The sequence below is a fragment of the Ischnura elegans genome, chromosome 10 (assembly GCF_921293095.1).
Source record: "Ischnura elegans chromosome 10, ioIscEleg1.1, whole genome shotgun sequence".
In the NCBI taxonomy this organism is placed as follows: Eukaryota; Metazoa; Arthropoda; class Insecta; order Odonata; family Coenagrionidae; genus Ischnura; species Ischnura elegans.
Window position 1 is genome coordinate 72,976,693 of NC_060255.1, and position 27,794 is coordinate 73,004,486.

At 36.7% G+C, this 27,794-nt stretch overlaps 1 protein-coding gene across 1 annotated transcript; it reads left to right on the forward strand.

Moving 5' to 3' along the window:
• Positions 1-915: 915 nt before the first annotated feature.
• LOC124166455 lies at positions 916-27,732 on the forward strand. The gene is made up of 10 exons (XM_046543985.1): positions 916-1,152; positions 1,231-1,436; positions 1,655-1,815; positions 1,918-2,028; positions 2,113-2,292; positions 3,429-3,629; positions 5,728-5,806; positions 17,595-18,491; positions 22,236-22,520; positions 27,611-27,732. Exons 1-10 carry the CDS (start codon positions 1,115-1,117, stop codon positions 27,730-27,732), a joined length of 2,280 nt encoding a protein of 759 aa, XP_046399941.1. The 5' UTR covers positions 916-1,114.
• Positions 27,733-27,794: the final 62 nt, after the last annotated feature.

Here is a 27,794-nt window from a genome sequence, read left to right on the forward strand (position 1 = left end):
TCTCTGTTAGAACATCCGTGGGGTTTTCTCAGTCCCTCAAGTTTCTTCTGGGAATCTGGTTGCATTCATTTTGTAATAAGTGCCCCAAAAAATTAGCCAAGTTATCATCGAGCACCTGTTTATACATACATGTCAAATGACAAATCTATGCACTAGGTGAACTCTTGACAAGTAGCATTGTACGGTGTGTGTAGAATATAGTGCCAACCGCTGTGTCAAGCCGGCTGTGGTGGCAGTTTAAGAGGCTAGGAATGGGCAAATATGCCAATATTCAGGTGGTATTGGCTTGCTAATGAATATTACGACATAAAAAACAGAAATGTAAGTGTTTTAAAAATAATGAACTCACAAAATAACAAAAGTAACAGACATCACAACCACCTCATTCACAATCATGGTCTGGACTTGGCTACACTTTTCAACAGGCCCTATAACGTATCCAGCAGAGATTCTGTTATAGTGAGGTTTTAGGATGTGGCCCTCAATCTGTAATCTAGATTTTAATTTTTATTTGAGGATAGATAAATGCCAATATTATTATTGAACTCTAGAATAACTATCATCCACCCCAGTACATTGAAAATTTAATTTTATAAATTCAGGTATCTAATGGCAAAACCCGTTTTCTCCATTTCACTATATGTATTGATTCATGTAAGTAATGTCATGTAAGTATTTTCGTATAAAACCTAATAATACAGAGATTTTTTGGTATATTTTAGCTGACAGAAACCATGCTCTACCGCGAAATGGAGAAAGGTGTATCCTTTTTTTTAAAATTGTAATCGATGACAATATGAATTCTGCAACATTTTATGCCTCTTAATGCCGCCTTTTTAAATACCGCGCCATGCGCAGCAATTTTACCCAGGTTACCCAGCGTTTCGGATGATATTCGAAGCGGCACATGTGCAGGGCTAACTTCACTTGTTCGGCCGGCTTCCTTTGAGTCGTGGTCGTGGTGGTTGTGATGTCTGTAACTTTTGTTATTTTGTGTGTAAATTATTTTTAAAACAATCATATTTCTGTTGTTTATGTCGTAATATTCATAAGCAAGGCTATAACGCCTGAGTATTGGAATATTTGCCCATCCCTAGCCTCTTAAACTGCCAAAATGGAGAATGACATACTGGATGCTTTGGAGGACATAGGGTAAGTCACAGACTTGTTTTCCATTTACAGGGTTAATTTTGGTAAAGTCCGAAATGATTTTTATGCCCTAAATTTTAGGTATACCGGCCCAATGTTGGAAGATGGAGCGCTTGAAAAAGCTATCGAAGGAGGCCCGAAATCAATTGAATACACAGAGTTGGTGTCGTGGTTATCGAATGAGCTGAAAACTCTCTGTAATCTGGAAGAGCACGTAAATGCAATCACGTCTCCAGATGATTCAAGTTCTTTTATTATGGAAGTAAGCAGCTTTCTCAAAGAGCTAGGTACGTGGACACCAATTTCGTTATAACTCTGTAATTATTCTTCAAATTCATGCGTTTTCATTTTGGTGAGATTACTATTCTTATATTGTAGCTCTTATAAAGTCAAAAAAGGGTGAAATGTGAATGTAAATAATGAATTCATGGAAAATTTAAATCTAATCCAGCATTGAATTTATGTGGAAGAATTATTTCTAATTTCCGGGCAATTTAATCCACAGGATGTCCTCACAAGTCCCTAACGGAAGGGCACCTCAGCGAGAGACTTACTACTAAAGTAAGTCGTATTCTCTTCCTCGAGTTTTTGGTTTGTGAGCTTGAGGCTGCCAGAATGATCAAAGTTAAGAAGCCCACCAATGAAAAGGGAATGCAGGTGGAATTGGTAAATATAAACTTCTAGCACCAATATGAATAGGTAAACATGTATGGGGAATTTAAATGTACATATCATATGTTTTGCAAATAATATTTATATTTATTTCAGAAAGAGAGCCCAACTGCTGGCGATTTGAAGGCGATGCTCATAGCTCTAAAATTTCCGAAGCCGCCGGCAAATATAACTTCATCAATGCTTTTTGGGAAGCTAGAGCAAAAGGTTTAATTCCACGTCATCAGAATTAATTTCATAATGGTTCTGGTTGTGCTTGATTTTTAATTCATTGGATGTATTTATTTTAAGGTGAAAGAGGTTGTGGCCAAAGCACCCTCTGGGTTAGTGGGAAAGCCTCTTTTCTTTGGCACTCTTTCTGGCAATCAGTGGCACACCTTGATGGGAATTCAACAGGAGCTTCATGAAGAGTACAGAATGCGAAGGGAAATGTTGCTCAAGAGATTAGATGTGACCATACAGTCATTTTTGGTAATTTATTTTTGTATTAATTAACCTTATCTCGTGGAAAAATAATAGTTCCTTTTGGTCCCATTATAAATTTTTGACTAAATAACTAAGAAGTGTGTGAAGTAAAAATATTAGTAAATTGTAATGATGTCTGGAAGTGATATCATTTAAAGAAGAGTTGGGTAATCGTTAATAAGACAGTTAAATTCTACACTTTGCTTTTATTCTTTCTTACTTTGTGGAAGGTGAGTGATACATATCAAATTATAGTTCTTTGCCATCTTTGCTGTCACTATATCTAATTAAAAATTAGTCATACATGATAGAATATTATATCACTGAGTCATGCCTTAGTGCAGTGAAGGCTTTCAGAAAGGAATTAGAAATCTTTAAACGTAAATGTGTTGTACATTTTCCCTGTACTCAGCATAAAAAGTTTCCTCATATTCTTGCTGGGTCAAAGATCCTGTAAAGAGGAATTGGGAAGCTGATGCTGTATAATTGCAAGGCATGTAAGAATATTGTCTGTCATGTAAATAAGTAATCACATGGAAGCCCAAGTTTGAATTATTCTATGAAAAATTAAAATATCTGGTGTCGGTTGTATTGTCTCTCTTTAACGCCATTAGATTCATATTGGTTGCTTTATCAATGTGTGAAAGTCAATAGTCATCTGGAATAGGTAGCTATAGTACCAGCTTATGTAGTTTGAAAATGCAGAATTTTCATGAAATTCTTACAGCTATAACAAAACCTTATTTTGGCTCTCCCTATGTTTTTTTTATCTATTTAATATCTATTTAGCAAACTTGCAGTCTCTGTTAATTTTATAGCCCTTTTTGTATAAATGTACTAATATGAATTCAAGAAATATTAATATCTCATCATCAAACTGAAAAAATGGAAACTGACATTTGTAGTTGAAAAAAAGTTCTACATAATTAGTTTATTATATACCAATCTTAGGTTTTTTCATGTTAAATGACTAATGTGTGCATGACAAACAATAGCATTTGTCTTTTTGCCATTTTATTAAAAACATAAAAAAAATAGTCTAAGATATTAATGATTGCTTTTAAATTGTGAATAGAGTCTCAATGCCTTGCATGCGTCCTTTTTACTGGTGAAAGGATAATTTTTTCATTTTTTATTTGCAGTGGTCTGAGCGTGCCAAAAGTCAAGAAGATCGCATTGCCCAGATATTCCAAAGTAAGCGAGCACAACTGCGTGTGGAGCCGACTGTGCAATTGTCTCATGTGCTGGCTGCGAGGGAGGATCTTGCTGTGCTGGAGAAGACAAGTTGTGCGTCTGTCCGTAAACACACACAGTCTCAGATAAACAAAGTCATCATTGGAAAGGTATTGAATCAGAATGTTGATGTATATTTACATCTAAATGGAATTGGTTGGAATGTTTTAGTTTCTTGGAATTAAATCCGTCCATACATATTTGGTCACAGAAATAGGAGTATATTTGCATCGATGTAAGATACAGGTAATGAGATGATTCAAGCAAAAATATCATAGCGATGGTTGAACAATGAACCATGTAAAAGTAATGGTTGAACTCTGTGTAAAAGTAGCTATTATTGAGCTGGAGTTAAGGAATTATCAATGCCATCTTAATATGTAAAGAATTCATTGGTAAAGGGTTAAAACATGATTCTGAGGTGTGAGGTGGTATTTTGGAACAAGAACAATTTGAACTGATTTATAAATTAGGTACCTTTTAGAGAGATATTCATGAAGCCTTAATGTTAGACAGGTTTAGATTTGGTACTTGTTTTATTATTTGTTTTTAGTTATTTGCGCAGTTTCAGTCTGCTTCAAGATATTTTTTCATAGTTTCAATCAAGTTCTCAGATTTATTTAGACTCAATTGCTTTTTTAGCATAGAATGTATGTAAAGTTCAATGGTGTTGTCACAACGTGCACATCTTTTGTGCTGATTGACTGTAGCTGTATTTCATGTTGAAATGTCCACTTTTAATCCACAAATCAAATTAACTCATAAATCATAAGCACAGAAGTCCTGGATAAGAACTCAAGAATAATAATCAGAAGCGACAACATGTACCTTTTCTTCACAAATGAAAAAAATGCAAAAACAAATTTCCTAGATAAGTACTCCAGAAGGAAAATTGGGAGAGATGACGTGTACAACTGAATGCCACTATTCACCATTACATGACTCCCTTCTTCATCATCATCATCATCATCACTGGTCAACAATCCTAGGATTGGTTTGACGCAGCTCTCCACTCAGTTCTCCTATCAGCTAATCTTTTCACACCTACATATTTCTTCTCTTTCACATCCTTCTTCACTTGTTCCATATATTTTGTTCGAGGTCTTCCTTTTCCGTTCTTACCTTCCACTTGTCCTTCGACGATTGTCTTCATCAGGCCATCATGTCTCAAGATGTGGCCTATAAGGTTGTTCCGTCTTCTTGTTAAGGTTTTCACGAGGCTTCTCTTCTCTCCCACTCTTCTTAGGACTTCCTTGTTACTAACTCGGTCGATCCATTTGATTTTCATCATTCTTCTGTAGCACCACATTTCGAAGGCCTCTATCCTTGCTTTGTCCGCTGCGGTCATTGTCCATGCCTCACTTCCGTATAGGATCATACTCCAAATGTAGGTTCTTAACTCCCTCCTTGGTTTCTTAAAAGAGAATTGTTGTCCATCACTATGTGACTCATTTTTTTCTCCCATCATCAAGGAGAATTGTTACAATGTATGTGTTCAGTGCTGGAAAGCTTGACGGTAAAAAATGATAGAAATAGGACAGTGGTCACTATCATTGCTACCATCCCTAAAAAGGTCTGAAAGTCCTTACATAGAGCTGTCATTGCTGCTATCCCAGATCTTATAAATGAGAAATGATTGTGTGATACATTTTATTTTCACTTTTTTGTTGGACGTGGCCCAATTAACCTAGTGCATATTGTTTCCAGCTGTACCTATTGCATCTGGCTCATATGCTGTATTAAAAGCCTTTTTATGGTAATTATTCATGTTCCTTTTTTATGCAATTTGTTTATTATTTAGGAAAACTTATTCTTAATGCATAGGTATCATCTGCTAATATCTTCCCTTGAAGACTCGTTTTAGGATTGCATTTTATCATTACGCTTATTTATTTTCAGTGGATATCAACAGAATGAATCCACCATTTTTCTGTTTGTTATCATACCTTGTCTTTCTTTGGCTCAATTTTTCTTTCCACTTCATTCTCGGAGTACTATATGTACAAGCTATCCAATAGTGACAATTTTTTTCCATCTCACATTTTTCTTTTTAGTTATTTTAATGATATCGTGCGTGGTAAAGCTTAGGAATTTTACTGCAGACTTATTGTTAGTTCTCTTATTTACATAGCCCTCATTTTGGCAATTACGGCTATTTCTATTATCCTGTTAACTATCATAGCTCATCCAAAACTTATATTTTGACAGGTGCCTGATAGAGGTGGCCGTCCAAGTGAACAGCAGCCCCCTCCTCCTGAGATGCCAAGTTGGCAGCAGAGGCCATCAGGTTAGTTGTAGCACACCTATTTCAGCCATCATAGCCTGAAGCTTAGCTTCCTGCTTGCAGTCTGATAAAACCTCTTTTTTTTGAAAGCCTTATCGCAAATTTAATTGAAGACTAAAATTATATTATACAGAGTGGAGAAAAATCGTTTCACGAATTTTCAATCCAGGATAGCTAATGCCAGTTGGGACCAAAATTACTAATGATGCTCCGGCCAAAAACACATTTTTTTTAAACTACAGAAACTTTGCACCAAGCACTCCAATTTGTTGTGTCCTTGCGCCTTGCAATGTATCCAAGTGTGAGTGGTCCCAACAAGTGAATGCTACTGACGTGAGGTGGAGATGAAGAGCAAGATAGTTTTCACACATTATTTTAATTGAGTTGTAAAAGCGATGGGGTGGGGAAGTTTGTTTGATTGAACATAAAATCATATATGTAATGCTGTCGGTCAGCTGACAAACAGTTGGATGGGTTTGCAAGGCCAGTTTTTTTAGCAAAATAATTTCCTTTGCTGAATAAAATAAAATTGAAGTGTTGAGACGATGGGGGATTCCATCCCAGGCCCCTAGTTTGGAAGGCTGGTGCACTATCTCTGAGCTAGTGAGCCGTCTGCCTGTGAGATTGGCAATTTGCGCCCGTTGGATACATCGCAATCTCTGGGAGGCAAAGCCATTGAGGTTATGAGTTTTCCGGAGTATCCAGCAATAGGGTTAACTCACAGTCAATCAGAGTGCTTGGCGGAAAGCTTCTATAATTTAAAAATGGTGCATTTTCAACCTAAACATCATTAGTAATTTTGTTTCCTACTTGCATGAGTTACCCAGGGTTGAAATTCGTGAAACGATTTTTTTCCACCCTGTATGTAGTTTTTTATACTATATGCCCTTGTTTAGTTTGCAATAGTCTGCCTCAAAAGTGTTTTGATGCCACATTCACTTTTTTAACTATCATGTTAATGTGCTTCAAAGAATGTGCAGTCTTTAATGCTGTTCATATTGTTGAAGTATTCTTGGAAGAGGTTTTATGAAGGTTTTTAATGATATATTATGTTTGCATGACAACTTTGGAAGCATGCAAGGCCAGGTGCTCGTTCCAGCTTTGTATTTAATAGTTATTGTGTTTGTTGTATTTTTAGTGATGTATTGGTATTCTATTTTTTCATTGTGGTGGGTTATTAATGGGCAATTCCATTTGTGATGGAATTACCCATAGGGAAAACTATTCAGTAGGATATTTCGATAATATTGTAAAATACAAAAAAATGCAATACTACCAACTGTGCATGATCAAAAAACATTTATGAAGGTGGTGCCCATATATATAGAAACAAAATTAATTATCGAAATGCCTTCTAAATATGCCCTAAATTTACAAGTGACAGAATTCCTCCCTGTTCAATCTCCTTAGTGTGATGATTTCAGACATCTTCAAAACTCTGTGAATCGAAGTATAATTTGAAAACTTTTAATAAGGCTCTGAATAATGTTACAAATACTGATTCCATAAAATTCAATAATTTTGCTGTTGATTTATCAAGATAAAATATTTATAGCCTAAATTTTAATTTGAGAGAAAAAGTTGACATTTTCATGGAAGCGCCCTAATGGTGCCTCAGGATCATCAGTGTGATGTAATAGTTTTACATTAGAATATTAAGACTAGTTTATTTTCTATGGCCTTGCTACTCTGTTGTACAGGTCAGAAGACTATGTGCACATGGCCATAGTAATTCACTTCTATGGTCATATTTGTCATAGCATTGATTGCAGCATAGGTCAGACTTATGCATATAATTTAATCATATTGCAAAGAAGAAATGACAAGTCATTTATGACATAGGTTTTGATTTCAATAGCTTCTTCCGGTGGAAATTAATCATGTAAGCTTGCAGATGTTTTGAAAAGTGAAACTCTGGGTGTTAGTAAGTCGTATTATTATTCATGAAGGTTGAATTTCAAGTAATTTTTATGAAATAACTGTAAGCAAACCAGTGTAGTACTTGCATGGAGTCACATGTATGAGCAGTCAAGGTGCAAAAATTCCACAGTGCCGATTCCGTCAGGGCAAATGAAACGGAAGTTTTTAGAAAATGATTTTAGGAGGTACTTATGTTGGTAGCGTCCTAATTTTGCCTAGTATTGTTCACAAGAAATATTCTCCTCAAATTAAATTGTAAGAGTTAATGCCTTCGATTGGAAACTTTATTCATAAGCATCAACGAGATGGATTTTTGTACATTATTTGTTCAGCTTTAAGTATACCGGAACTAGCCATGGTGAAAACTTTACAGAGTACCCTGCAATGCACAAATGGTGCAAAAATTCCACCAAGAAAAAAATCATTCACCTTGACCAGGAATGGAACTTGGATCTTCTGATTTATGTTCGAGTGCTTAAGCTAGTTAAGCTACTGAGGTGTCTTTCCCTTATTTGGAAATTTATGGGCTAAACCAGACAGAGGGGTGTGGACCGCTGAGCATACATATTATGCGACTAGCAGTCAAATTTGTGCGCACTGCACCTCAGCCAGACATTTTGATGGAATAAATCTTTAAATCATATGTAAATGTAAGTCATTATTAGGGATGTGCAAGTACTCAAAGATTCAAGTTGAGTAGTTGGTATGTACACGACTTGAATTCTTCGAGTACCATTACGAATGTTGAGTCGAGTAGTTTCGGATGCAGTGCTGTTGAGGCCAGTAGGTTCAGAAATCTGCCGACAGGAATCACTATCATCAAGCTCATGTTAAGAATAATGTTTCTAAAGTCAATAGATCGTTTAATTGCCTTGGCCAATATTACGATACATATTTGATAATGCACCAATATATTTATAACCTTTATTGTAATAGTGCTAATCCCTCTACTCTGGGCTCTTCCTAGCAGTTTGAATGCACATTTGAATCAGAGTGTCACTATATTACAAGAGGCTCATTCATTTCTATTGTTCCATGGGAACTGTTCAAGACATTAATTTTCATTCATCTCCTAATTCTTACAGAATTACCACGAACGTTCCTCATCATCTTTTGATTTTTAGGTTCATCAGGTCAAGTGCTCAGACTAGAAAATGCACTAGGTTATTGGAAAAATGAGAACATGTTGGTGCATGCATTGTTATATGTAATGCCTGGTCCCGAAATTACTGTTCTCAACTTGACTAGATACTCGAGTAGTTACAACTCGACTTGATACTCAGCTCTACATCAAAAAGTACTACTCTCTCATCCCTAAAAAAACACATTACATCGATGCCTAAAATAGATACTTCATATGGTAATTTTACATTATGTGCTACAATATTCTTCTTAAATTTACGTTAGCACATTTTGCTAGTACCACTGAATTTCAGTGGCATTGAGATGGTTAAGCCAAATTTTTTAAAAACTAGTATTAGCAAATAGAGAAAGGAGAGACATACACCTAGGAGGTTCTATATTCATTATTGTGCTAGTGTGAATAGCTCAATCTGGTTGTTTTGCGATTGGTTTCAATGGAATGGTGGATGTGGAAAAAGGGTTGGTAAAATTATAGAGTAGCTGATAGCAAGGCTCATGTTCAGTGATAAGAAGACAAAATTTGTGCTGAATGGAAGAATATGGGAAGAGTGAAACTGCTATGGTGAGAATTAGATAACATGAATTTGGGATTGCTAAATATAATACTAGACCTGCTGCATGGATCAAAATGACCTCGTATCATTTCCTCTCTTATTTTTCAAAACTATAAGTTAGGTTTTTTTTATTTTCATATAACAATGGCTTCATCCTATCTTATAAAATTTTCTCTTCATTTATACATTGTTGGTGTCTGTACGTAATGAATTCATGCTTTACATCTCAACAAAAATTGATTGCCTGATTCTGGCTTAACCTACATCAACATACTACCCTGCAATCCTCCTCAAGAGAAAAATGGCAGGCAGTTTAGCGTATGACCCATTTGCAAAAATAAGTGCGCTTTGGGCTACCGAGTCTAGCTACCTAGTATTTAGTAACGTCCTTTATTGTTGCAAGAAGAATGAATCCCACTACTATCTGTTTGGTAAAACATTGCTCTTATTTTAATATTTCCGGCAGAAGGGGGTTGGAAATTGAGTATTCCTAAGAAGAAATTGGGTGTTATTTGAACTCCAATTATAAAAAGAATAAGTAAGAATTTTTCACATTGAAGAAGAGCCATCGACACTTACCAATAATGGAAGAGATGCTGCTATATCTGGAAAACTTGTTTGACAGATTTGTTCTGCATTGCAATACATAGCCGGCCTCGGAGGCGGTGGGGTAAAGTCCTCGCCTGCCAATCCGTAGGTCGTGGGTTCGAATCCTGCCTGGGTAGGTGATCCCTAACCAGTGCATGGATGTTTGTGTTGTGCTTCGTTAATGTTAAAAACCCGTTGTAAAGGCTACAATGTGCTGTTTACGGGGAAATTAGAAATAAATAAGTCACCATTGCTATGCGGCAGCATGTTGCTGACTCCTTCCTGTATTAGCTGAGTATAGTAAATAGTTCAGCAGATGTCAAAGAGCAGCCTTGCCTTGCGGATCCATTATTTAGGCTGTTTTACATAAAGAGTGTAGACAGAGGATAGGCACACTCCTGATTGAGATCCAGCCGAACATGAAAAGAGTGATCCATTCCTTGGAAAGGGAAATTCTGTGTCTATAACATTTGTTAACTTCTCTGCATTTGGCGATGAATATGTTAGCTAATACATATATGTATCTTATTTAGTTGGGGAAAGGTAACCCATATTCAACATGATGTACTATTAGAAGCAGTAAAACCAATCAAACTTGGAGTAATTGGTGTAAAAATGATGGATGTGTGAAATAGGCTAATTTCTGAAAATTCTGTAGGTCGAACTTTCAACACTATATTTAGCTAGCAATTTTTTTATATTCAAATGTTAATGTATCATGATAACTACGTAAGTACATTTTGTTCAGAATTTTCTTAAATTTCTATCTTATACATTTCTATAACTTGACGCATAATTTAGATAAATTTTCAAGTACATATTAAGCAACTTATTCTTTTTAGATCCACGTGCCACCACTAAGTCTTATGCATTAATAAAAAATGTTTAGAGTATATGCTATGTAGCTTGTAAGAAAAATATGTGTAATACTAGCTTATATCAGTTACGTAATTATTTTACTGTTCAGGCTTGCAGGATAATAATATGTATGTATACTGTTTTTACTCTTTCACAATAAGGGTGTATTCACATGATACAATTTAAACCTAAATGCAGTCAGTTCAGTGCTTACAAATTCAGGAAAATTTATTTTGAGAGTCAGTCATGGATGTCCATTTTATGTGGTGTCAATCACTAATATTTCTACCTTGCATTAGTTAGCTTAGTTACTCTGGTAGTAATTATTCAATATGATCATGTTCATTTATAATGTTGTCTGGCTTATTGTTCCACCCCCACCTTTTTGAGTTAACTCTATTTTAGTTAAGTATTTGCTTATAGGAAATGAGGAATTTTCATATATCTATACATATGCATTTCTCTAGGTTCCTTTACAATTTCTCTCTGCAGAGCATTCTAAGATTCTAATGTTAAATAAATGTTGATTAAATAGCCTGAACGATGTTTTGTGTGAAGGATAAAGGGAAGAGTTTCTTCTGGGAATTGGAGGTAATTTTCTCTTCAGAAGATTAACAGTCAAAGCACAAGAAGAGATTAATGGAAAATCACACAAAACTATTATAAAGATTATGCATTGGCTCAGCAAGAAGATCATCTATGAAGAGATATTATGAGTTGGGAAAGAAAAATTTTAAGGAAGTTGTTAAGTGCTGCAGATGAGTGTGGAATTCGGAGAAAAAAAATATAAATTACATAATTGTAGCGGAGATTGTATAGAGAGCCTGACTAGGTAAATGCTATGGAAAGAAGATGAATCAGACATGTGGGACACTTCTAAAAAATCCCGGGAGCTACTGTTTTCTAGGCACTATAATGGAAGAGCAGAAGGTGGAAAGCAGGTTAAAGAAAAGATAGCATAGAAAGTGGTGATGAGAAGAAGTACGAGACATAATGGGGTTCCAGAGACCAAAGGCTTCAACCAAATTTCAAACTGAGACCCCTTGATCAGCATTTAAACATACTACCCACTATGTCACCGCACTCTCTCAAAAACAGGTTAAGACAAAATAGAAAAGGTTTCAGTGCTTCATAATCCCAACACCATATTCATATAATATGCAGTGTATCCACAGGGGTCTTAACCTGTTTTTGAGAGAGTGCGGTGACATAGTGGGTAGTATGTTTAAATGCTGATCAAGGGGTCTCAGTTTGAAATTTGTTTGAAGCCTTTGGACTCTGCCTTTGTGTAATTCTTGTGGTGGGAGGTTGCATAGGAAAAAGAACTGGCTTTCTTTCTCTGAATATTGCATGCAATTAGCAAAGTACATATTAGGCGAGGTCTGTAGTTACCTATTCAAACCAACCTGGAGGTTGAAATGCTTGAGTGACTAATATCACCTTCTAATTTATATGTTAGGACTGTCTTTCGCTCGCTATAGGGCTCTGCACCCCCAGATCCCTCCAGAAAAGGCCAATCAGTGGCACAGCGGGTTTCTACTGGGGCTTCTGGGGGTTTTATAAACCCCCAGAGGTCAGAGCCTTTTTTATATTTAATGTGACAAATTTTTTAACTATTATCAGTGGAACAGATGACTGACAAACTAAACTTCAAACTATTCACACAGCCGCATAACTCACCCTTTTGAACCATTTGTCTTAAATATTTTCTCGGGGAGGGTCCTCGCACCTCCTGCTTACCCTGACAGGTATTCCATACCCTGCAATACCGCAGTTGCAGTTGTGCCTAAAACCCCCCCAGACTCAATTCCTAGCTGTGCCACTGAGGCCGACGGTCTTTGCTGTTCACTCTGCCAATCCTCAAAACTTTTGTCTGTTGTTTTTCATTAGAAATCATTTTTTATGGTGATATCTAACCTACTTAAATTGAATCCTGGGAATAACAAACAGTTCTTTGCTTCCAGACTTTCTGAATGTTGTGGATTAATGGCTGGTTCAGTTACTTAGGTGCTATTAACAAGTTTCTGTGGGATGTTCAAATTCCTCATTACCATAGATTTTTTGACCTCCAAATGTCTCTAAAAAGTAACAGCATGGAGGCAGTTTGCAACACTATAAGATATAGAAAATTTAGTATTTCGGCAATTTTTCCTAGGGTTTCAGACGATTTTAGAGGGAGTCGAACCTATGACTTTTCGTCGTATCTTTCTCGCTCAGGCCAAACATTTGTATGAATGAATGAGTTAGTCAGTGAGTCATCAGTAGTGGGGGTATAGGATGTGCTAAATAGATTATGTATTTTTCTAGAGGAGATCAACAATTACAGTTCTCATTGTGATTCATGATTTGGATTCTTTCAAAATTTGTTCATAGTACTGCAATGTACAAATTTACAAATTTTATTTTACTGTCTATTGTTGTAGAGTTTGAAAAGTAAAAGACCTGTAACTTACCTTCTTTCAATCTGTTGCCTAGTTCTTGTTTTCAAGCTATTGGTGACGAAAAATTGGTGTCCTCGGCCCTTTCGCAGATAAGTTGATGACATGAAGAACTCATGCCAATTGAGACTCTGCTCCTAAACTACTCCTTAGCCCTGTGTATGGGTCTCCTGTGGTTCATTGGTGTTGGTAATCATGTGGGCGATTCCTTCTCTGATGTTCTACCTGATCAAATAAAGTGACTAAATCTCTAAAGTTATAATAAACTCATGGAAAGTGGGCAGCAAAATTTTAATTTCTTATGCTAAACTGAGTAGAGAATGAAAAAATGAAATAATGAGTAGAGAATGGCTTAAACAGGAAGATTTTTTAGATCATTTTAACTTTTTTAAATCATTTTTATTTCCCTTCCATTTACTGAATTCTGTTGATGAATTTTCTTGAGTGTGAAGCACTCCATTCTAATCCATCTCATGTTTTCAGTTAAGGAATGATTGGTGGGGTTTCTCGTGGTTATTACCGTATATCTCAGAATATAGTCCCCCTCTGAATATAGTCCCCCCCCCCTAATTTTGAGACCTCAGTTTTGGGAAAAATTTTAAAATGCAAAGGAAGGCAATTTTTCTGTGGTTAGCAAGTTAAGATTCTAGAGTTGATAAAAACTATTATTTTCTGTGAAGATTAAGAACAAATCTGTTCACATATTGTCCATCACAACAAAATAACTATACCTAAAACATGTTGTGATCCATTGCATGTATCAGTAATTTATAGATAGTTCCTTAACCTGATGTAAAGAAGAAATGAGAAAATGTTTTAAGTATCCAAGGCTATATATTGTATTTTTTTAAACATTCACCAATTATTAATATTTTTGATTTCCAAATGACTACAGACAATGTCAATATATAAGCTTTAAAGCCCATAAACAGTATTGCATTTGGCCCTGAAACTTCCTTAGATCCAGTGTAACACACCCATCAAGTCATCACAAATCCAAGTGACTAGAAGAATTTAGGAAATCTAAATAAAATTGTGTTAAATAAATTATAAATATTATAAAAATATTGCCATCAAATGCCTGCTAAGCAAAATAATTAAACTACAGGACTTACAAATATCAAAGTAATAAAATTAAGAAATAAACTTTTTCCAACAAACATTAAAACTGAAAAAAATATTATATCAATTTTCAATGCTTCGTCGCGAATCATTGCATAAGTTACACAAAGAGCTTCTGCTCTGCATTTGCGCACAAATTCGACGATATTTTCCTCTAATTCTTTGAATCTGCCGCATCGAGTCCACCGAAATGACTTCCGCGATGTATTAGCGCTTTGCAAGCGAGGTAACTTCTATTTCCAAAATAGCACAGACTTTCTTTCCACGCCAAATTTTTCAGCCGCCATATGAATACTATGATTTACGGCGTATTCTGAAACGGCTATTTTTAAATTGACATCGAAACTCCGTCTTTGATGGCCTCTAATCTGCCGCAGGATTGGTCTTCATCTTTCTACTTGATCCATCACCTCATTGTTGAACGTAAAATTATTTTTAATAAAGAAAATATCGCGGAAATAATTGCGAAACGTTATGTGACGTAATTTATCGATCCTAGTTACCCTGGCGAATTGAATATATTCCTCAATAAATTGATCACACTTTCGATGCTGAGTCGCTGGATCTCGATCAAATGCAGTAATGCCGGCGCTTCTGGTTTAAAGTCGTCTATTGCGCCTTTTCAGAAACAAATGCATCACCTATTGCGCATTCTTGTTCTGTGAAGGCGGTAAAGGCAGTGGTTGTGAACACGAACCGCACGGGCACATGGACGTATAGTAGCTACAGACGCAATGAAATGCTAAATCGTCACGAAAGGTTCACTTTATCTGTTTATTTTTCGCAATTATTTAAATCGTGTAACTATTAAATGAGCGACGGGTAGATATACTATTGATTCAAATTTAGTGTTTGATTAATGTAATGATAGTGTGTGTTTAGTTTTGATTTTAATTATTTAATATTTTGCGTCATTAAGTGTTCAGTGTCGATTGAATTATTCTAACAATACTTTTCCAAGAAAAATTAACGGCTACCTGATGGATTCCGTGAAAACGCATATTCGATATGCTATTTGAATCGAAAGAATCGTATCTTTACAACATTTGTGGTAAAAATTGTCTTAATTTCCGGTAAAACGTGGCAGTATTTACTCATATCTCCGATTATAATCCTCATAAATATACTCAAATAGAAAGACTATGAGAACATTAGCCATTATGCCGTTATTTATAACTTGATGGTCACATTTAGTATGCTAAACTGGATTACACTCGATTATAGTCCCCCCCCCTTACTTTTCCGCGGCCATTTTTGGAAAAAAAGGGGGGACTATATTCGGAGATATACGGTATATTTGTATTTTCCGTGTTTTTACTGTAGGTGCTCAGCAATGTCTGGTTTTTTCTTTTCTAGTGGCCTGGAATGGTGATATTTTGCATTTGTATGTTCATCAAAAGTCGAAAATCCTGGAATTGGTGTGATGCAGCTCTCTACTCCATTCTTCTGTCATCCAATCTTCTCACACTTGCAAAATTCTTTTCTTTTACTTCCTTGTTCTCGTATTTTCTAAAGGTATCACATCCAAGGCCTCCATTAACCATTATTCTTGTCCATATGTCCTGCGAATGATCATCAAGCCATCATCATAGTTCATGGTCATTATTCATCAATCCAAATATTTTTTGGTGTGTGTCTATGTACACTCAATTCTGATATCAGCTAGTCTTTTTACACTCACAATTACATATTCTGCTTTATATTCATCATTACCTGCTCTACGTATCTTATTCTTGGCCTTCCACTGCCATTATTCCGTTGAACAATTATCTTCATGAGACCATCGTGTCTCAGGAATTGGCTGATCAAGTTTTCTTGCTCTCTTTCAATGTTCTTCAAATGACTTCTTAAAATTTCACCTTATTTCATGATAATTTTGATTTCTTCCTTATGTGTAATTCCCTTACTTCAACCCTTGAATTTGCTGCTGTGTGCAGCTTCTTTTTTACTGAAAGCTCTCTTCTCTTGAGCTATTTACCAAACGTTGTGTGGGATTCTTAATTCATGGGTTGAATTGAATCTTCAAATTTTACCTTCCTCTTGCATTTTCTTAGCTTAAATCTATTGCCTGTTCTGTAGGTAACATAGTATTTTTTATTCCTCCTGAAACTCCGTGTTCTTGTTTTTTTCTTTTAAATTCATTGTTTCCTTGAGTTCCAATGACTTTAACAAGCTTTGGGCACCAATTGAGGTCATGTGTATGGAGTCCTACAAACTATTTATCATAGAATAAAAATTCCAAACCTTAATCTTTACATCATTTTCATTCAATCTAAATCTGTCTTTCATCAGTAACTTTTTAAAACAGTGCTTTCTTCCTCACGAACTGTCTATTGCAATTCCAATGACTGGCACTGACTTGCAATGGATGGCAGTTGTAAACGCGGATAGTGATGGATAAACCAATGGAATAAGGGATGGTGGCAATGACCATGTGATTCAGAAATGGGTGGGTCTACAGGGTTCCCACTCAACCGTGAAAACCTTAAAACCGTGAATAATTAGATTGGTACACAATCTTGTACTTAAAGTGGAAACTTTAAAAAATATTAATTGGCTTTTGGTGGTACAATGAACCTGCACAGCTAGTTTTCATATTAGATTAAGTCTCTGGTTTCCATCCAATAATAAATCCATTATTTTCTTGGAATTCTACCAAATCTTTGAATCTCTGTCCCAACTGAATTTGTGGTGTGTTTATTCAATTAAAAATGAGTGTGAGAAGTTAGATAGGGTTTACATATCGGTATATATGGTAGCACATGATCCAAAGTGATGATGATAACATCAAGGAAAGGTAGCATGTTGAACACATCTCCATAGTTGGGCTTGATTTGATTTTAAATAAGGTGATTGGTGCATGCATTGGACTGAGGAAGAGGCAAATAGTGTAGTTATTGGGAAGTTGCAGGGCCCAAAGTTACTTATGACTTAGTTACTGAAAGTCATCAGAAACAGAGCTTGTATACCTTGAATAAGTTCTGCATATAATCTTCCAAATTATATGAAAATATTACTTTCTGGTGTATTTTTATTTGTATTCTTGGTTTTTATTTAATTATTTTATTTATTCATTTTTTTATTTGGGCTATGGGCTTTTTTATTCATTTATTTTTTCGAGGCTTAGTTTTTCTGCCTGTCATTAATTTTTAGTTAATTTTATTTCAGAGTCTGTATCTAACAGATCAGTGAAGGATAAGTGCGAGAATGGCACATGGAACACGGGGTCGTTAGAAGTTAAGGGAATGCTGGAGGAAGTGCAGAATAAAATGGACCATGTGTCAGTGTCAGGTTCGGGCAAGAGATTCACGGACAAGTGTAATATCGGCCAGTTGTATGTGGGGATGGTAGAATCTCAGAAAGTATTAGATGTAATGAAATGCAACATGAAGCACCTGTCAGTTGACATATTAGGAGTCACTGAGACGCGTTGGGATGGTAAAGGGGACTTTTGGAGTGACGAGTATCGAGTGATACACTCGGGTGATTTTCACAAAAGATACGGTGTTGCTATGATGTTGAGGAAGGAGTGGGGGGAAAGAGTGAAATTTTACAACCGGTTTAATGGAAGGCTCTTGTTGGTGAGGATAGGTGGAGAACCCACAGACACTGTATTAGTGCAGATTAGCATGCCCACGTCTGAGGACCCTGATGAGGATTGTGACAGAATGTATGAAAATCTGGAAGAGGTGATCAAAACTGTGAATAAAGAGGATAACCTTATCATCCTGGGCACCTGGAATGCTTTTGTCGGTGAAGGCAAGGAGGGAACAATAGTGGGGTTCTTTGGACATGGAAAGCGGGACTCCAGGGGGGAAAAGCTTGTTGAATTTTGCCGTAAGAAAGAAATGTCTTTGGTTAACACACTCTTCAAGCAACACTATAGAGCTAATGTTATAAGAAGAAAAACTGAAGTGGACTTCATTCTTGTCAGAGAGAAGTACTTTGCCCAGGTGAAAGACTGCCAGAGCTATCACCCAGGGAGAATAAAGAAAAATCGTCACTTTGCTTTGGTTATGCAGTGCAATCTAAAGAAAAGAGTGTGGAATTATAAGGATTTTGAAGGTAAATAGCTGCTTGGGTGGCATGTTGGATAATATATTCTATGTATCAAAGTGTGTATACATATAGGTTGACTTAGGTGGTTTTAGTTTACTTGCTTATTGAATCACGACAAGGGTGGTGTGAAGTTTGTTGGGTATCCTCTTAGCTCCTTCAAGTGGTGTGTGGTAGATCTTGGAACTGATGAAGTTTCTTCGTAAAGCCTGAATCGCACAATCATTTTTTTCATCCTTTTGGAGGGACAGCATCAGAGATCGCTCCAGTGATGGGGGAACAAAATGACCGTTTCTCGTGACCATTTTCCATGTTAGTTTGAGGGATGGGCTTTCCGTCCCTTTTTCTGGGGGTGAAACAAGAGCTGGCACCATCCTTCAGCTAATCAGAATGCAAGGCCACTAACAGCATTTTTAAAATCGTGCTTGGCATTCAATTGGATGGCAGTTGTAAACGCGGATAGTGATGGATAAACCAATGGAATAAGGGATGGTGGCAATGACCATGTGATTCAGAAATGGGTGGGTCTACAGGGTTCCCACTCAACCGTGAAAACCTTAAAACCGTGAATAAGCTGTGAATTTCGTCTACCATGAAAAAACCTGGAAATAGCCGTGAATTTCACCATAAAACCTTAGACATCTCTGAATCTTAATTTTAGAAATGCGTTAGACAGATTAAAAGAAAAATCGATATTTCGATAATGTTTCAAGGCCGAATCACGTACAGATACTGTCCACGCAATTATCTGCACACGTGCATTCGAATAATTATTGATTGGTCCGTGTGTGCCATGACAGCACATTGACCTTAAGCCTGCGATTGGAAGACATTAACCCTGGCAAAAAATCAGGCACTTCTTTACTTCCCTGCCACCCTGCTCTCTCCATTTTCCCACTCACACCTTTTAGCCGGACCTGAATTTTACTAACTATAGGTGACGCTATAAGAGATAGCACTTTCATTGCTGCGTTAGCATTCAAGGCATCTGTTGCATTTGTTATATTTTTAATTGACGTGCGGCCGATGATTGTTACGTGATCAATATTTCTGCCTAAAATGCCTTATCTACAAACCGTGAATTTGATGACATTTAGACCATGAAAACATGGAAAAAAACTGTGAATTTCATAATGTATTTAGAGTGGGAACCCTGGTCTAGCGATCACTCTTTTAATCCCTTTAATCCGAAAAAATTATCATGTGATTCAGGCTTAAGATAGGTTGAAATCAGGAAGAGTGAGCGCTCACAGCACTACCACAGCAGCTGTGGAGCTATTCCTGAATGGGACCGCTACGAAGCAGGGAAGTGAGTTTCTGCTGTTATTTCTCAGAGTGGTCTTTTTGGCTGTTACTTGCCTTAGCACTCATCACTGGTTGGTAGGAGCTTAATCGTGAGTTCTATGTTGAAAATGGTGTGTTGTTAGCTGATTCTAAAGCTCCACCATAGCACTGAAATGACTTTTCCCATTCAGGGAGGTTGAAAAGATTCTATTTAGTGGTCCACTCCCATGCTGAGCAAGAGCTCTGGGCGCTCACTCTCTGTGAATTCGCCCATAGCGTGCACACTCATTTCTAAGGTGAATTGATGGATCAGGAAACCCACGAACACCTGAGTGAAACTCCAATCAAGCCCAAAGTACTGCATGAAACAAGTGGTTATATAGGGAGTAGCACCCAGTCTTGAAAAAATACATGCTGAGGAGTATTTGAAGTACAAAATACTGCTCCAAATGTATTTGAAGTGCTGAATACAAGGTACTAAGAATTGGGTATTTGAAAAACAAACTACAAAATAATATTTTGAGTACCTTTTAAAATACATTTGTATGGAAAATAAGAGATCTTAACCCTTTAAGTGTGATGGGCCAATATATCAGCTCTTACATGGTCCATTATTTAATTTGCTATTACTTATTTCAGTACTGCTTACTTACTTACTAAAACTTACAATGCTATAACTCATTTCAGTAAATGTAAAAACATTTTGTCAGTATTAACCTGCGTATTAATATTAAAATGCGTATGGATATGTAATAAAATATCTTTGTATTGTTTTTTTTCCTAGTTGCTACATTTTATGAAAATACTCTCCACATTTCTCGCCTAACCCAGGAAGAAGGATAGCACTACGAGGGTTAAAATAATATAACCTTCCTTGGCACGTTATGGAGTAGTTATATAGTTGCAAGCATGAAGAAAACGATTCTAATGAATGTAAAGTAATCTCTGAAGCATAATGTTACAGAAGTGTTATCAAAACTACTTCAAAAGTATTTTACAAATGTATTTTTTAAGATTATTTATGATTTAAAGAATTATTTTTTATTTTAGAATGGGAACATACTAAAAATCTGTATTTGAAATACAAGATACATTCATGTTGTGCTTTTGAAATACCAAATTGAAAATACTAATGTACATCAAATACGCATTTTAAAATACTTGTATTTGAAATACTGCCCAGCCCTCAGTAGCCCACACTGTGCAATCTTATTTAGACCGAGGGTGAAATTCTCTTAGGGGAAAGATGACATGGTAGAGTAACTGGTCGCGTACATAACCAGTATTAGGGAGGCATTGGTTCAAATCCCAGGTGAGCCAATTCATTTTTTCATGTCAAATTTCAACCTAGGTGTTTATCAATCCCATTGAAAACTTTCATCACAAATTGTACAAAAAGTGGTCAGGAAGGTAAATCAGTGAGTCCAGTGACCGCGAAAACCGAGAAAATGGAAAATTATGCATGAATTTTTAGTTCCCGTGATTACTCATGAATTTTCGCTCTGACCTGGAATTTCAAAATCTTTTATTTCAAATTCATTTCACATAAAATTTTGTCAGTTCAGCACCCAATTTATGGCCTATTTCATGTACATGTATTCTTTGCAATGTATTGATTAACATTTTACACTTACTTGCCAAATAATAATTTTTGTGGATTTGGCAATTTTTTCATTTCTTATTTTATTTGTTCTTGTTAGTGATGATGATGGCCAAATTCTCAGCTGCCAAGTCATAGGAAATAAACTGTAATGCTTGCATAATTTTTCCAAAGAGTAGAGACTGATAAATGAGAACAAATGAGAGGTAATTTAAAAATTTTCAGCTATTCATGTTTAAACCAAGCGTATGTTGTAGTAAGAGGCAAAATACTTATAATATATATCTATGGATAACCTGGATAACTTCGTCTTATTTGTGAAGGTTCGACCTCCTCGGGATTATGTTCAGTACTGACTCCATTACATGTATATATTTATTATTCAATTGAATGTTGTAGTTGTTATTGTTATTATTATTAAGCTCACTGCTATTATTTGATGCTGTTTTGGTTTATTGATTACATTAAATTTTGCTATCATTTTGCTCACTTCTGTGATATCGCAGTTGGGAGCGAAGTATTGAACTAGCTTGATCAAAAAAAAACATATTTGTATGATTAAGCTCTTTGGATATCTCGCTTTGATGTATACTATTGTGTAAGATCTAAAAGGAACTAACTTAAGTTGTTGGTGTGTCGTGGCTTTGGCAAACTTTTTTTTACTGTGCGTGCCATACTGTGATGATGGTGTGTCTAATATGCCATCAAATGTGGTAATTTTTTTTGGAATCACGAAGTTTTTACATTTCATTATGGTAAGCGGACTCCATGAAGTCACGCCTGAGACTACAAACTTATTTTTGTAGTTGCCTGAAGTGGTTTGTTTTCTTGTTCTGCTTATTAAGTATATCTTGTTTGTTGCTCTACAGATGGAGGTCGAGGTGGCGGAAGAGGTGGAGGAGGTGGCGGCGGAGGCAGGGTCCAGGGGGGCTGGAGCCAGGGAGGAAGGGGAGGCGGCCAGGGTGGAGGCGGGGGTGGATACCAAGGAGGCGGTGGAGGCGGCTACCAGGGGGGAGGGGGTGGGGGTTACCAGGGAGGAGGAGGCGGTGGTGGGTATCAAGGAGGTGGAGGAGGAGGTGGTGGTTACCAGGGAGGTGGAGGTGGTGGTTACCAAGGAGGTGGAGGTGGTGGTTACCAGGGAGGAGGAGGCGGTGGTTACCAAGGAGGTGGAGGAGGTGGGGGTGGTTACCAAGGAGGTGGAGGTGGTGGTTACCAGGGAGGTGGAGGTGGTGGTCACCAAGGAGGTGGTGGTTATCAGGGAGGAGGTACATTATTGCATGAATGTATCCCGTATGCTGCATCTTGATTTTTTCTTGAAAGTGCAAATGCTTATTCAAACTGAAATTTTGTCATAACCATATTTTTTAAATCACGGTTCTATTTTATAATCAGTGTTCCCACTCAACCGTGAAAACCTTAAAAACGTGAATAAGCCGTGAATCTCGTCTACCGTGAAAAAACCTGGAAATATGTAGCCGTGAAATTCGTCATGAAACCTTAAAAACCTCTCAAACTTGATTTTAGATCTACGATTGACGGGTCAAAAGAAAAATAGGTCAGTCACTCGAAGATGCTGTCCACGCACTTATCTGCACACGTATATTCGAAGCGCAAATATTGGTCCGTGTGTCATGACGACACACAGACCTTAAGGCTGTAATCGAACGACCTTTAACCAAAGTGATCATTAACCCCGGCGAGAAATCAGACACTTCTACACTTCCCTGTCACCCTCCTTTTTCTCACTCACAACCTTTAGCCGGCTCTAAATTTTGCTAACGATAGGTGACGTCATAAGAGCATTTTCATTGCTGCGTTTTGCATTCCCGGCGTTTATCGCATTTGCTATATTTTTAGTTAACGTGTGGCCAGTGATTTTTATGAGAGCAATATTTCTTCCTAAAATGGCTTATCAAACAGACCGTGAATTTTACGCAATTTAAACCGTGAAAACCTTGAAAAAAACGTGAATTTTATAATTTAGTTAGAGTGGGAACCCTGATAATAGAGTAGAAGATCGATAATCTGGAATGCTCAGGACGTGGGATATTCTGGAGTTAAGATTTTTCCAGTGCTTGAGTCTCTTTCTTTTCAATGAGCAGTTAAACTTACGAGACTACTACTGTTAAGGCCATTTTACATGGTACACGGAATTGCGCAATCTGACGTACGTGCGAAGGAACAATCAAAATTGCACCGTGTAAAGCTGTGAATTGCTAGAACACATGCAAGAATGCGTGGATGCGAGACAGGAAAATAGCCCGTTCTAATTTCGTTCATGCATTCGTGCAATTCCTCGCCATTTTAGAAATAAATGCAGCTCTAACCTGCGCAATTCCGTGCCCCGTTTAAAACGGCCTTTATAATGGAGGTGATGCATGAAGAAAATAGCTGACATCTTGGAATAATCTCTTCTTCTTGAATTTCTGCTCATCAACAAGAATGTTTGCATGAAAAATTAGGAAGTAATTATTGAATCTACCGGGTTGCATGTCTTCATCGACATTCTGCTGCAAATGCGGCACCGGGACATTTGACTCACCAGCCAGGTGATTTTTTTAAACATAACATTTTGGTCTCCTACTTCTGATCCAAAAACCGGACACTTTTTGCATTAAATTCGATCTAATGACACTTAGTCATTCCCTAATTACCTGTGACTATCTTATCTATATCTTCTTGAATCTGACTTCTATGATTACCTGATTAGGATGACAACACAATATATTCTCTTGGGAGAAGCCACTCCAGGGGTTTTCTGCAAGTGTTTCTTATTTAGGGCTTATGTTCCTTTCGACTCTTCTCTCGGTGGGTTGTCAGTCCATTGTTAGCTCAGTATTTACCCAGTGAGCTATGTACTTCCCCTTTTGAAAGAGGAGTTTTGAGTGTGTTTAGAAAAATGTTTGTTGTGCAGTTCACCATAAGATCCTTTCTTTAATCCATTCTAAGTCATTTTCCATGGAGAAACTCTGAAGGAATCTGGCAATTCTTTGGTTGGTGAGAAAGAAAATTATTTCCCCGTAGAAAAATATCTTTTATGAAGATACATTGCAGATTCCTAGTACATAATAACATGCTGATGGCTGTTAGAATGAGATTTGATCAACAGTTATTTATCTGCTTCTATTTTCTTTCAAAAGGGAAAGACTGTTGATGGTTTAACTGCTGAATCTCCTTCCATGAAAAATCTACTGTATATACACAACAAAAGAGATAAATGCAGAAAAAACCAAAGTGGCCAGAATTCCTTGGAATAAGACAGCTCATGCTGCTTTTACCATTGTGTTCAATCACCATTGACTTATATGCATAGTATAAATAATTCTATCATTTTGGATGACCTTGGAAGCTAAAATTTCCTTACCAGAGGCTTTTTAATGAAAGGCTCATTTGGCCATCATTTTTCCAGGGCTATGGATCACATATAATTGGCAAAATTGTAGAAAACCTTCCATTAAGTAATGATTCCATTGCTTAGAATTCCAGATTAACGATCTTTTTCTGCACTGCATGGGGAATAATGCGCAGTGAAACATAGGAGGCATGGTCATGCATGAATGCATCCCATATGCTGCTCCTGGATTGGTACTGGGAAGTGCCAATGCTTAATCAAACAGTACGATTTGAAAAATTGAGTCTCAATATAATAAAATTCAAGGGACCCAAAAAGTAGTGAAGTTATTACAAATCTCAAATTTTGCTCTTTAAATTTTGAATTTAAAGTAAGTGGGAGAGCATGCATTTGGTGAAAGTTAATCAATTGTTGTAATTCGTTATCATTTTTCCGTCTTAAGATATAATTTTCTAGCTTTCTTTGATTGTTTCAGGATCTATATTTTGGTCTAGATTGTATCTAAGTTCATTCTACTTTTCAAAATTGGAGTCATCAAGTAATGGAAATAAATAGCAAAATCGAGTTATTAATTTTTGCTTCAATCTCTCAAATATCCCTTATACAATGGAAAACCACATGTAAAATGTTCTACTATAATACTGTATATCTATGGTTTACGTATGGTATGGTTCAGACTGCCTATGAAATGAAACAATCCAATTGATCCCTCCTCCAAGTTCCCAAAAATGTTTATGATAGTCCATGTGCCAGCATGTTTGCCTGTTGAAAAAGGAATGCAAAATACCTAGCTTCCATGGTGTGAAAAATTGTTGCTCGAAATAGAGTGGTAAGAGGTTTGTTTGAGTGCATCTCAGTTGCGTGGTTGCATGTTTTTTATACAGTTGATTCTGTAGCATTGCCCTTTACAGAGTGTACAATCAAAAGTAGTTGTCTTCTGACCAGTGTGTGCTTCGCATGGATAATATGCATAAGTGGGATTATAATTTAACCTTGTATCACCACCATCTCAATATCTCTAAGTTAACCAATGAGAGCACCTTCACCCCTTTAAAGATCGATTTACGTCAAAAAATCCTCCAATTATCCTCAACAATTTTTATTTTATTTATTTTTTAAAGATTGTTTTCTCAGTGTCTCTATGTTTCAGTCTATATCAACAAATTCCAACTTTCCGTTCCCTCTTTGGTGTGTGTTTCATAGAATGTAAAAAATTCTTCATTTTGAATGCTTGAATCAATTGATGAATGTTTTTGGTCAGTCCTTATGCTGCAGCATTAGATTATGTTGTAGAATATATCTTGTCATGCCTCTTATGCAGTACTTGCCTGGTATAAGGTCAACTTTTCTGACTTCTGTATATATGCCTTCTTATGATGATGGTGGCTTGAACACTGCTCTATTGTTGATTCCATTCCAATATGAGTTCACTTTTGTATTGTGGCTATCAAACAGTGTGCTCCGATCTCTTTAAGTGGTCTCAGCGAAAACATACCCTCTTGGGCTTATTCCGACATAAACATAATTTTGAAAATAGAGTTATTGAGGACTCTTTGCTAAAACTTTTAATCCTCAGGGCTGTTAGTATGTACTCAAAATTTGTAAGTGCATTGTTGACCTTTTATGGCTGCCCCTCTTTTAGTATGCAGTGGTCAGGCACATACCCAGAAATTTGAGTGGCTAGCAGTTGTCCAACATTGTTATTTTGCTGATAAATTGCATGCGGAGTAAATCCATGTATCTATTTAATTAAATATGCTATGAATCTTGTTTACGTAATTCTGAAAGTCCGCGATTGTCACACGGAATTGGCCATAATCATTGTTACATTGTCTCCATTGACATTTGATCCCGATATCCTTGATTTAAAAATTTTTTTTAACAAATGAGCTCTTTCGGCATTGGATAATATGTAATATCCTATTTAAGAAATTCAGAAAAGATTGGGTTGGTTCTGGTTCAATTTTAGGTTCAGTTCCTGAAATCAGTTCGAGGTTTTGATTCTCATTCAAATGTTTCATTTTCATAGCTTAGTTTTCAAAAGCTAGTATGTATGTAATAGTTTTGCTAATGGTGTTATGAAAATTGCCTAAAATAACACATCAAGTTACCTCTCAATATCCTTAGCACCAATGTATTTAAAGTATGTACTGTTCATTTGTTGCGATGGTTTCCATGAACTGAAGTAGATACTCTCATTGTTTCCTCTGCATTGTTTCGTGTCTGATTTTGACAGTTTCACAAGAATTGTGTGTGCTAAACCCAATTTAAGAAGTTATTTTGAGAAGTTATTTTTTCTCTTTTTACACTTGTGGCATCCTCGGCTGCTTATGTGCGCCTCACTTAAGATGGCAAATGAAGTTTTATTCCCTTATGCGGTGTATACAATAAGTCCTTGACTTATGAACATTCGACTTACAAGTTTCAAAGATACGAACATTTATTGTCCAAAATTTCAAATTTGGCACCTTTGGAGTTGGCCAACGCAACTGGTGGTGCGGCGTGGAGGAACTTGCACTTTGGGCCTAACGTGTATGTGACGAATTCTTTGTCACACCGAATGTTACCTCTATTATCATTCTATAGATATTATCCTTTGAGGAAATGCCTTTGAAAATGTTGCTTGATAAACAGCATTTCGGGAAACTCTTTCAGTCTATAGAGAATCTTACTAGATGAGTTGGTGATCATCAGGAGCTAATGCAAAATTGTAACAGAGTGCTGCATGCTGCAGTAAAACTACACTTTTTTTTGCCTTGCTTGGGTTTTTCAACTTGCGAACAAAGTTAAATTACAAGCAAGGTCTTGAAACTCATCTTTTTCTAATGTTGAGGACTTACTGTTGTTGTTTTGCATTGCAATGAGTCACTTACATCTCTGACTCTGTTACAGGTGGCGGTGGATACCAGGGTGGTGGCCGTGGAGGAGGTCGAGGCGGGGGTGGAGGCTATCGAGGGGGCGGAGGAGGTGGGAGAGGGGGAAGAGATCGGGGGTACCAGCAGAGGAATTATTAACTCATTGCTGGGGGGTGGCTGAATTTTTCCTTGTTGTCTTTTTGTATTCCGAGTGTTGAGAA